The sequence below is a fragment of the Anoplophora glabripennis genome, unplaced genomic scaffold, assembly GCF_000390285.2.
Source record: "Anoplophora glabripennis isolate ALB-LARVAE unplaced genomic scaffold, Agla_2.0 scaffold239, whole genome shotgun sequence".
Lineage (NCBI taxonomy): Eukaryota > Metazoa > Arthropoda > Insecta > Coleoptera > Cerambycidae > Anoplophora > Anoplophora glabripennis.
The window spans coordinates 679,943-693,034 of NW_019416322.1; the positions used below are offsets into that span (position 1 = coordinate 679,943).

General features: G+C 33.4%; 1 protein-coding gene across 1 annotated transcript in view; it reads right to left on the bottom strand.

The window, feature by feature from the left end:
• Positions 1 to 11,756: 11,756 nt before the first annotated feature.
• Positions 11,757 to 13,092, bottom strand: part of LOC108911149 — an 18,933-nt gene continuing 17,597 nt past the window's right edge. Inside the window, exon 3 of the mRNA XM_018715995.1 lies at positions 11,757 to 11,960. Coding sequence (XP_018571511.1) covers positions 11,826 to 11,960 — 135 coding nt within the window. The 3' untranslated portion in view covers positions 11,757 to 11,825. The remainder of the gene's footprint in view (positions 11,961 to 13,092) is intronic.

The window sequence follows — 13,092 nt, forward strand, 5'->3', positions numbered from 1 at the left end:
GCTTCAAATACCTCATTGGTATAACTGAAAAAAAGTTCTAAGTAAATTAGCTGGTGCTCTGAAGCATGGAATAATGTTTGTATGCTGTTACTCGATTTTGAATAAGCATCTCCGATCAATATCTTTTTCATACAAGTAACTAGCTATTTGTGTTTTTCAAGATGTCGCTTACTCTAATTCAAACTGAATTTTTATTCTGTAAATTATACTGTCGTTTGTTTCAATAAAGTACGTTGGAACTCTGCAGATATACTTACCCAATAATTGTATTATGATATTTAATACAAAATTTCAATTTCTCCTCCGTATTCTCAATCAATTCATCCGATTCGGAATCACTTCCCTCTGTATTAAATATGTCTATCAAATGCTTCCTAAGATTTTTTATTTGGGCAGTTATATGAATAAGCAAACCTAAAAATTTACAAGATGAAATTGCCCCAGGTACCTGACGAAGTCTATAGAAGAAGCTTATGATTATGATTTTACCTATCAGAATCATTGTGATACACAGCACCGTATAGGAGATATGCACGCATGCGTCATTGTGTAGGAAAATTAACAAATAAAACAGAGTTGGCGTGTTGATTTCGAAAGGAACCCATACCCGAGTAGGCATTCCGCATGGGTCGTGCAATCTGTAGTAATCTGACAAGCGCCTTTCGTTGCAGTTGTTGTAGTCTAGCAGAGGGAGGATTGTGTTTATAGTTAGACCAATGAAGAAGTAGATCATTAAGCCTAAAAAGATACAGTTTTTCAGTAAACATGTGTGGATATCGTCGACATTCAACTTCTTCTAGTTTTTCTATTTAGAAGAGAATAGTAAAGAGATTGTCACGTCAATTAGTTTGATGAATTTTGGAAGAGAAGTGTCTTAGATTAGATTTGTAAGTTTTCTCAAAAACAGCAACATTTGGAGTCTAATCAATCTAGATTCGAGCACAAATGTTTTGCAGTCTCTTTGGGCCTGGCAAAGGGGATTGATAGTATACCACACGACAAGCTGCTCTTTCAAAATTATGGAACTCGATGAATTGTGCTTGATCGTTTTACTAGCTATTTAACTAATGGACTGCAATATATTATAGTTAGCCACTGTTGGTATTGATCCACAAAGGGTGAAAGTAGGTGTGCTTCAAGGAACTGGGCCTGGGCCTATACTTTTTGTAGTCTACATCAATTTTCTATTAACTTTAAATATTGATGGACATTAGTTATCATTAAATGTTAGCAAAACCGTTTTCAATTAGTAGGCCTGGTTTTGCAAAACATAGGTCATTTTAACATGGCGATAAAAGAAGTAAGTTTTACAAAATATGTAGGTATTGTTGTTGTTGACAAAAACACTAAGTGGAAAGGGCATATAAATAATACAATACTTAACATTCAAAAATTGACTTGTAGCTTCTACCAACTTAGATATTTTAAGCAAAAAAGTTAAGACTAACTGGTTGCCTTTAGAAATAAAAAAAAATCTAAATCTGAAAAGGTTTTTCCTTCTTTTTAAAAACTATAAAACAAACAACTATTTTTTATTTATTTTTTATTATTGCTTAATAACACAAAATATATTCTGTATTTATGTCTGTATTTTTTTCTGTGTTAATTATTATTTACTTTAGTACATAAATAAATAAATAATTAAATAAAGTAAATAAAACTATTCCATTGTGCTGTTATAGCAATAAAATTTTCTAAAATTTCCCATTTTTTTTATAAATAAAAGGTGAAAAACAAACTATTTGTGTAAAAGTAAATCGAAGTAAATCGCCTTTATTTTCAGTTTTAGTTTTTGGTGGATTGGTGTTAATTTAGGTATTAGAGTAAGCTTGTTGTGAATATTAATGTTAAGTGATTGAATAACTTTTTTTACTTTTTTAGGGTAGTGATAACCACTTTTGAAAAAGTGGCTCACAGAAACAATAATAACGAACTTGTGGATATGATTTTACCTGAGTTTGTAAACGAAACATTTCGTGGTAGACAGGAAAATGATAATTCTTTCAATGCATCAACACAAAACGATTCGTTTTTCATGATTACGCCTTACAAGAACCTACTTTAGGGCCGTAACAGACAATTTTTGTGTACCGGAAAATTTTTTAAAAATTTCTGTCCTAAACATTTATTGATATAAATAAGCAGCTGATAAAATTAAAACCCCACTAACAAAAACACCCTGTAACTGACATGTTCCAGGTCTGATCAAGGGAACTAATTTTATTATACCTACGTTGTTAACATTTTTGACAATATACGTCAATTTACCTAAAGTGTAGAACCGCACTTTTTTCTCAGCTTCCTCCACAATACTGTTGCCGCAATATTCCAAGAAGACGGATGACCTTTTTATCGTCTTTTTGATCTTCGGCACGTTTACCCGAAAACATATATAAACGAATAAGAATCCCAAATAGTCGCCACAACCAATTATCGATTCGATTATGATATTAATGTCGTCAATACCAACTGCAATCTGCAAATTTTAATTTAGCCATTACATTATCTACACGAAATTGTATTTGAAATTAATTGTCTTCTTCTATTACCGAAATATATATTCAAATTTGTAAATTGTATGTCAAATTTCTTCATAATTTTAACTAACTGTATTTTACATATGTTTTTGCTACATTATCTACCAAGTAAAAGTAATTTGACAGTTGATTTTAAAAAATATACATACCTGGTATCCTACAGCTGAGAATGTCGGTGTTGAACTTAAAAATATGAAAGTCTGATGGATTACACTCAGGACGATATTGGTGACCCAACTCATATTGTCACTAGGCCATAGCAGGAAAAGTTTTAAGGTTTTAATATTAACACGTAAGATGTCCATTGTTAGAAACCTCTGTGAGTATCGGTAGAATGATGGCCTCATGTGTATAAATAAGCTTTCATTTAGCTGTTATATGAATTACAAGGTGCGCAAGTAACTGGGAATTTCAGTTTATTTAATATGTACCTAGATGTATTTTATTATATGGAGAGTATTATAGGCATGGGCGTAGGTGCGATTACGCTTCTAATTATAGTTACATTTCTAACTCATAATTATACTTTTTTTTTAGCAATTGCAACCAATCTGCAACTTAAGCTTTTTTGGTCCTTCGAGCCGGATTTGTGAGTAATATTTGATGCTCCTTCGAGCCGGATCAGTGGATAACAATTTATGAATAACCTTCTTGAAATATACATTCATTAAGTGAAGCAAGACATTTTTTAGTCCATTTCAAATATAACTGATTTTTCTTTTTTATTTAGTATATGCACAAAAGTATATATCTCTACATGACGTTATCACAGTGATAGGTTCTCTCATTTATGGCATACTGATGAGGACCAATAAGTCCGAAACCTGTCTATTTTTGGTGCGAGGTTTGGTGGGTTCCGACTGACAAATTATTTTAGCTGTTTACGGGGAGCTGGTAGGAGAGGTAGTCAGCAAAGTAGTTGTTTTTCAGAGTACCGTACGGCGAGAGAGGTCGTGCATTCATAGTAACTGCTAAATTGCAGGTCACTTTCTGCCAATACGGCTATATTGAATGTAGTGAGTAGCAGTGCACAGATGGAGCCACTGCTTTCGCTTGGTGTCTATTTACCTCCATCTAAAGCAGCGGTATCATTCGTCGGTCGGTTGTGGCATACTGATGAGAACCAATAAGTCCGAAACTGGTTTTTGTCTTGTGGGTTTCGACCGACGAATGTTCCTAGCTGGTCGGGGTAAGTAGCCAGCAGAGTAGTTGTTTCATTATGTGTCTGATATCAGTAATAAGTACATATATTCAGTTCTCGAAGTTTTTGGATATTTTAAGATTATTATTCTCGCTGTGTATTGTGAAATGTCATCACGTTGCTAAATAGAAAGAAATTGAGTATATTATAGAGAATTTTTAATAACACAGACCTAATAATAATGTTGTTAAACTCGCGATGATTTGACATGTTATGTTTCAGTGACACGTGATTGAAAAACTAAATACATTTTATAGACAGGGAATTTATTTAAAAATTTATGACGAATGGTAAACAAGCGAACAAGCCACGTCGGCGTTGCTAATACAGGGTGTTAGAAGTTTGACTGCCTTAATGTTAACAGGCGATAGAATAGGTACATTAAAATAAACAAAAAACCTTATATGAAATGGGTCCTAAACTCGACCATTTCCGAGAAAAAAATTATGAAAATATCGAACTTGATGTAGAAAAGTTCGATCAATTAAGGAGTAAATGTTTTTACAAAGTAGCCAACATATTTACTTAGTAACAATGTAATAAATTTTTTATATTTATGTATTATTGTGTTGTTATTGTACATTATTTGTTTGTATCTTTGTTCATTGTTTTTACATTATCGTTTCTAACAAATATTTGTGTTGACCTGTCTAATGTCATTTTTTGATCACAATGGATTAAATAAATTATTATTATTATTGTTGTTATTATATTCTAGTTGTGTAAACAATGATTAAGCCCATGTTGTTGCGAAACTATCCAATTATTGGTCGAAACGAACTCAACTACAATTTCTTCAAAAGACGTGCTTTCATACAGAACCAAACGTCACATCGTGCAATAGTTTACATTTCATGCTTATCATTCGCGGCTCAAAGTTACTGCTTTATGTTGTATTTCTTAATTTAAGATGTTTAGCACCGATTCACCTGGTAAAGTGGTTGAATATTTCTTCTTATTATTTTGCCAAAATGGTAGTCTTTTAAAAAAATCTATTTGAAAAAACTCGTCCAAATTTTTATAAACATCCTGTATAGCGTATAAAAAGCGTCTACGCGTCAGTTGAAACAGCGACACAATGCTCCCTGGTCTTATCTCTTTCCAGGCCATAGCTACTCGTACGTTTAATTTTTCGAAGCCATAAAAACGTAAGTTATACCCAGACTCCATTAAACTTTTGACATAAATATTTCATCAACAATGTTCCCGAGAATACATTATTCGAATTTTATAGTGATTTACTTTGCTTTCTCCTGTGCGCCACTTTACGGCTTCGGTCTTCTCGTCATTTTTGCACCTTGAATAATGTACCGATTCAATAAATTGTCGAATTTACCGTTCGCCCATATATGAGTATGCACGGGAGTTTTATATACAAAATACCGGGAAATCTATGAAGGGATGGAATGGATATATAAAGCCACTGCCTCAGAAATATAGGTAAAGTACATTCGTAGATATAAGAGAACGACTACCTGCGTCGAAATTCCACTGGGCTATAAAAAATAAGAGTTCTAAACAGGTCCGTACTGGGTTGTATTGGCACAGTTTATTTCTATTTAGTTAGGTATTAAGACGACGTTTAGAATTGACGGGAATTTTTTAAAAATGAAACTAAAAAACTTAGTTTATTTTATAGATACTTAATTACAATATTATGCGAGTAATAAAATTGAAATTTAATGAATTGACAATAGTAAATAACTAGATATTGCAGTGTTTTTATTGATAAGGTGTCATTAGTTCTATTATTAACTCAAATCTGTTTACTTTATTGCATTCAGCTAACTGAAACATTTTTTCTAAAAAATCTTGTCAAATGAAGTAAAACAATGTTTTTCGATGCTAGAAGTCCAAGTATGCAAAAGATATCTAAGCCCGCAGAAAAGATAGCATTGAATTAGCCCACCTGTCGTGGGTTTAACCCTCGCTGGTTATTGCGAATTTAGGTTAACGTGTCGTAGGTTATAGCGCATTATGATGAACCTGTCATAAGCTTAGCATGCGAATGTAGTAACAGCGTGTATACGTAAATATCTGCTTCATATAGTACTGTTTTCGCAATTTTAGGTTAGAAAATCTTGAAATATTGAGGTTATGGAGCAAGTCCGCCAGTGTTTTCAAATTCAACGATCCAAGAAATATATAAGTACTCTATATCTCGCATTTGGATAAATTTTGTTTATTTGAAGTACTAAACTTCAATCATATCTGTATGGAAGAAAAAGATTTTCAACAAAATCGAAGTGTGCTTAGAAGGGTAAGAGCGGTACTTTGAGATGGTTTAACGCGATTAAAAAAAAAATCACGTAGTCTGACCCCGAATACAGAGTGTCCCGAAATTCATGCAACAAAATTTGGTCATAGATTCTTAAGACAAATTTAGGGGACCTGTATTTTTTCTTTTTGCCAACTGGCCCCCTCTTTCGGAGTTACAGTCTTCTGAAATCTGCTCATAAGAAGTCTTTTTTATATCTCAAAACCATGTTGTACGAGAATCACTAAATTTGGTACACAGGGGTTTTATGACATGTGGAATCTCACAGTGCTACGCTTTTTGGGGATATACCCCCTTAAGACACTTTTTCGTGGGCCCTCTTGTCTTTGGAAACAGAAAAATTTGGTCGCAAATTTAATTTTTTTTTTAATTATTAGTTAGCTAGAAAGCCATTGAATTTAGAAACTTTTTTGTCTCTTTCGTAAAATGCAATGTTTTTGAGGAAAATGGCGAATCACGATATGCATTCGATCACATTTTGACATTTTTCTCGAAAACATTGCTTTTTACGAAAAAAGTATAGAGACAAAAAGTTTCTAAATTTAATGGCTTTCTAGTGGACTGATAATTTTTAAGAAATTTAAATATGCGACCGAATTTTCTTGGCCCCCTTGCTCACGAAAAATTGTCTTAAGGGGGTTCCTCGCCAAAAAACGTAGCACCATCAGATTCCACATGTCATAAACACAGGGGGGTGTACCAAATTTAGTGATTCTCGTACAACAGGATTCTGAGATATAAAAAAAAGATTTTTCTTAGGGGCGGACTTCTGGGGGCTGTAACTCCGAAAGAGGGGGCCACTTGGCAAAAATAAAAAATACGGGTCCCCTAAATTTGTCTTAAGAATCTGTGACCAAATTTTGTTGCATGAATTTCGGGACACCCTGTATAGCGAAAAACCGCGATTTTTGCACTTTTAAGTTTTTGCACTTATATGTCGAGAACCTAGGACGATGGGCCATTTCTGAGCTCGAATTCATAGTCAGTGCACCAAAATCCTTTGGGTACACTAGATCCGGTCTCTGGTTCTGGACTTTCGTAAAATTTTGTCGGCCTGTTTCCAAAATAAAATGAAATGATTAAATAATTAATAGAAAACACATACCTGATATGTTTACATTCTCAAATAATGCATGAAATGCATGCTTTTACCTTTGACAAAGATTGATCACGTAAAAAACAGCAGCTACAAAGAGATCTTTTTGTGTCCACATTTTTCTTGGGATTGTTTCATCAGGCAGCTTCCCTTCTCGTTACAAATATTAACATAAAAATTATACAGGATCAAACTAGAGAAAGACGTCGTCAGGTGCGGTGGAGCGTTAAAGTATGGATAGGTCAATTAGGAAACAGGAAGTTCGAGAAAGTTTAAATCGTCAGTTTCCCAACAGGTGGATTGGCCGTGGANTACTGTTCGCCCATATATGAGTATGCACGGGAGTTTTATATACAAAATACCGGGAAATCTATGAAGGGATGGAATGGATATATAAAGCCACTGCCGCAGAAATATTGTTGAGTATACATGTAAAGTACATTCAGAGATGTAAGAGAACTACTACCTGGGTTAAAATTCAACTGGGTCACAAAAGAAGTAGGGGGTCTAGAAAGATCTGTGCTGGGTTGTATTGGAACAACTTATTTCTATTTAGCTAGGTGTTGAGGTGACGTTTTGAACTGAGGGGAAATTGTATGAAATGAAATTAAAAAACAAAGTTTATTTTAAAGATAATTAAAATATTATGCAGTTAATAAAATTGAAATCTACTGAATTGACTGAGGGTTGCTTTCGCTGTACAGCAAAAAATAAACGCTCTCTCAACGGCAATAAAGAATTTTATTGAAAACTAATGTATAGAAAACTTGTATGGAAAAAACGTCTTGACGGTTTGAGCCCGTAGACAAGATAGCATTGAATTACATCAGCAATATCTAGTAAAAGCTGGTAATACATAATTATCCTTAATAAAAAATGAAAATGATATGTTTAAATATAATTAACATAAAAACACATCCCTGATATACGGAAATTGTTAAATAATGTAATTATTGAAAGAAATATCTTGTATTTTTGTTGTTCTAATAACACCCTTGACAAAAAATAAAACGTCAAAAGCAACTGTAGAATATACAAGGTGTTTCAGTAATAATGTCATTAATTTTAACCAAGTATTTGGAAAGTCTAATAATGACAGAAAATCGAAAAAAAAATTTACGCGGTAGGGAACGCGCAGCGCATATCGGCGGAGTACACAGAGATCGGACGTTGTAGCGAAACAACTGATTTCCTAGTCGTCGTCTTATCCAGTTTTGCAATTGCAACGGATCTCAACTTTATTAGGACTTTATGGACGAATGAGTTAGTGTTTTTTAGTCGTATTTGTCATAAGTAGGTACCACACTACTTTGAAAAGTAATGTGTCACAGAATAAGGTATAGGTACGTACTATAAACTGAATAATTACCTACTTGAACATAATGTAATACTAACAACTCATATTCAATTACAAAACAGTGAAAACGTTAAGAACATTAAAGTTAGATTAGTGACCGAAAAGTACGGTAGTCAAGATTCACTCTCGATGTAGGTCAGCGGTCAGTAGCGGTCGGAAAAGGGGTTTAAATAATGAATTGAAAATATATTTTTATCCCGTGTTCGTATTCATATTGGATTACATCACGCTATTACTCATTAAATAGTCAGTAAAAAAAATTATCGAAAATAAAATGAAATGGTTAAATAATTAATAGAAAACAAATATTTGATATCTTTACATTTTCAAATAATGCAGTCATTCAGAGAAACGTCCTAAATTCTTGCTTTTACCTTTGACAAAGTTTGATCTTGTTACAAACATTAACATAAAAATTATACAGGGTGTCCCAAAAACATCCCCAGCGGCCGGTCATATACAGGGTGAGTCAGTTTTTTGTGGTAGGATTTTAATAGTTGATAGAAATTCATTTTTTAATAAGAAAAGTTTCTATAAACGTAGGTCTTAGAACGCTTCGTTTGTGAGATAGGGTGTTGAAAACAAACATTTAAAAAAAAATTTTTAAGAATTTTTCTTAATATCTCTAAAAGTCCAACATATATTGAACTGAAATTTGGTATTAATAACATATTAGTTATTTCACCCACCAGTGACGTGCCTGAGGTGGGTTACTGCCCCCTTTCAAAAAATAATTCGTACGCCCGTGAATTTTTCTGGAAAATATGTTAATTCTAAATTTTTTAATCAATTCTGAACAAAACAGATCTCTCAATTTTTTATAAAATGAACGGTTTTGGCATGAAACTGTTCCAACGATATTGGTACCTAATACATTTGTGAACTAATAAGAAAAATATAATGTGAAAATCAACTGAAACGATTGAATGAATAATAACAGTTGATAGAGAATCATTTTTTAATAAGAAAAGTTCCTATAAACATAGGCCTTAAAACGCTTCGTTTGTGAGATATAGGGTGTAGAAAACAAACATTTTTAAGAATTTTTCTTAATATCTCTAAAAGACCAACAGATATGAAACTGAAATTGACATGAAAAAACAAACACAGAACTTAAAAAAAGAATTAATTGACACACGTTACACAATGTTTGCGTTCTTATGCCAACGTTATGACATTTAATCGTTTTTGTTGATATTCAGGGTACATCATATTTTTCTTATTACAAATGTATTACCAATATCGTTGGAACAGTTTCATGCCAAATGAATTTAACCAAAAACAGTTCATTTTATAAAAAATTGGAAGAGAGCTGTTTTGTTTAGAATTGATTAAAAAATTTAGAAATTATGTTATTTTCCAGAAAAATCCACGGGCGTACGAATTATTTTTTTTAAAGGGGGCAATAACCCACCTCAGGCACGTCACTGGTGTGTGAAATGGATAACAGATATATTTGTTTTATTCACCACAACTAATGTGTTATTAATACCAAATTTCAGTTCAATATATGTTGGTCTTTTGGAGATATTAAGAAAAATTCTTAAAAAAATTTTGTTTTTAACACCCTATATCTCACAACCGAAGGGTTCTAAGACCTACGTTTATAGAAACTTTTCTTATTAAAAAATGATTCTCTATCAACTGTTAAAATCCTACTACAAAAAACTGACTCACCCTGTATAGCCAAAAATAAGTCGAAAGTCATCTATACAAAACTTTCGAAAAACGACGTCATTAGGACCTCATTAAGAATGAAAAATAAGTGTCCTTTAATCAGTAGACCTTGATGAAAAGTGAAACATCAAAATGTAATAATTCTCAATACATCAAAAGTTAGCGTAAAAGTACACACATATTTCTACAGAGAAGTAAGTTGTGTCCATATTACATGCAGTTCAGTGTCTTCATCCGGGGGATAGTCAACTGCGATTACAATTTTGTACAATGTTTTTAAACCTTGAAATGGTAACTTTTTTGAACAAGTTTTGCGAAGCGATAAGGCTCATTTTAATCAGGAAGGCGTATTCAACCACCACAATTTACATAACTGGAATTACGAAAATCCTTATCAAACTAGAGAAAGACGTCGTCAGGTGCGGTGGAGCGTTAAAGTATGGATAGGTCAAATAGGAAACAGAAAGTTCGAGAAAGTTTAAATCGTCAGTTTCCCAACAGGTGGATTGGCCGTGGAGGACCCATTGGTTGGCCTCCTAGGTCGCCTGATCTTAACCTAATCGATTTTTGGCTCTGGAGATATCTGAGAAATGCAGTTTATTCCACCCTACCTAACATTAAAGATGGCATTGGTCGTATTTATGGCGCTTTAACTGAACTTAACAATGAAACATTTGTTTTTGTTAAAAAAAAAATTATCCCAATAATTGTACATCGAACAAAATGGTGAACATTTTGAGCGAATATCTTTATAAATTTCTAATGTAGTGTCACCTTCATTAAATAAAACGTTGTGGGTACATATGCCGCAAGTGACCCATTTTTAAGCATTACGTCAAGAGCGCCGCCGTACACACCACAGGGTTCCCGGAAGACGACCCTGGCAGAGTGGCGCCAAGGACCACGGACTTCTGCCAGCGACTACCAAGCTATCTACGACCGACTCCACACACGGGGACTCTCCAACGAACACTCACCCCGTCAACACGTCTTTTCCTATACAAGTTTTCTATACATTAGTTTTCAATAAAATTCTTTATTATTATTTATTACCGTTGAGAGAGCGATTTTTAACTCGCTTAATATTCATTCCATAGGTATATAAAATGCATATAACTTATTCCACTTTTGATGTATTGACAGTTATTACATTTTGATGTTTCACTTTTTATCAATGTCTACTGGATTCAATAATACTTCATCTCGGATAATCTGATTGATTAAAGGATACTTATTTTTCATTCTTAATCAGGTCGTAACTTTCTTAAACGTCGTTTTTCAAAATTTGTGTACAGATGACTTATTTTTGGCTGTACTGAACATGACCGGCCGCTGGGAAATGTTTTTTGAGACACCCTGTACATATATAAATTAAAATTAATGAAAAGTGGGACATTTTTGAAAAAACGTCTTTTGTCAGAAAATGATTAACATGACTATATGGATTATTATAATTGTTTTTCTATCTAAAATTTTGTTTTTCTTATTTGCCTTTTTTACTAAGGATTCCTTAAAAAATATACTCTACCCTGGAATGGCAGAGTAAAGCGCGTTCTTGCACAACTTCGTCGCGTCACCCTGTACACAATGAGGCACGGATTATTGTCGACAACAAAGTCTTTATTTCTTTTTTTGTTTAAATATTACATTAATATGGTACATGATAAAAACAATGACACTTATATGCAACTCTCCTGTATCCGATTTGAGGTGGTCACCACCTCGGGTCCCCGGTATTTGTGCGAGAGGGTCTGGGTTCCGGGGATGGTCGGAATACCGGGGTTGCGATTAGGCCTCTGCAGACTCCTGTACACCTGGAAGGTAAAAAAGAACACCGTGAATATAAAGTTTTCTTTCTTCGGTAGATCTGGTGATACACAATATTTTTAAGTGAACAGTATTTTACTTGTTACCATAATTTTATCGAAACGTTATCCCACAATTTGTAATTTTCATTAAAAAAATAATGTAAAAATACCGCAAAATGTTTTTTAAGTGTTTNTATCAAACTAGAGAAAGACGTCGTCAGGTGCGGTGGAGCGTTAAAGTATGGATAGGTCAAATAGGAAACAGAAAGTTCGAGAAAGTTTAAATCGTCAGTTTCCCAACAGGTGGATTGGCCGTGGAGGACCCATTGGTTGGCCTCCTAGGTCGCCTGATCTTAACCTAATCGATTTTTGGCTCTGGAGATATCTGAGAAATGCAGTTTATTCCACCCTACCTAACATTAAAGATGGCATTGGTCGTATTTATGGCGCTTTAACTGAACTTAACAATGAAACATTTGTTTTTGTTAAAAAAAATGTTACTCAACAATTGTACATCGAACAAAATGGTGAACGTTTTGAGGGATTACCTTTATAAATTTCTAATGTAGTGTCACCTTTATTAAATAAAACGTATTTAGCTCGCTTAATATCCATTCTATAGGTACTATAAAATGCATATAAGTTATTCCACTTTTGATGTATTGACAGTTATTACATTTTGATGTTTCACTTTTTATCAGTGTCTACTGGATCTACTTCATCTCTCATCTCGGATAATCTGATTGATTAAAGGACACTTATTTTTCATTCTTAATCAGGTCGTAACTTTCTTAAACGTCGTTTTTCAAAATTTTTGTACAGATGATGTGGAAAACCGTACTTATCTTATCAACTTCGACGTCACCTGTTACATGATTGTTGTATAACAATGAAAAAGTAATATTAACGGTTGGTAGAAGGAAGCACAAAAAACAAACGCATAGGTAGTGAATTCTGGAAGGAAGCCAAGATAGTCGAAGATAGGCAGTTGAAGTGAGAACAGTGTGCAGATAGGTAGCAAGACGATCAGTGTAGTGTGAAAAATATAGAAGTAGTGGAAAATTAAGTGTTTAATCGGTATTAGTTAGCAGGTAATATTCTTTAAGTACTTTGTTGTTAATTGTTCTATGTAATCTTA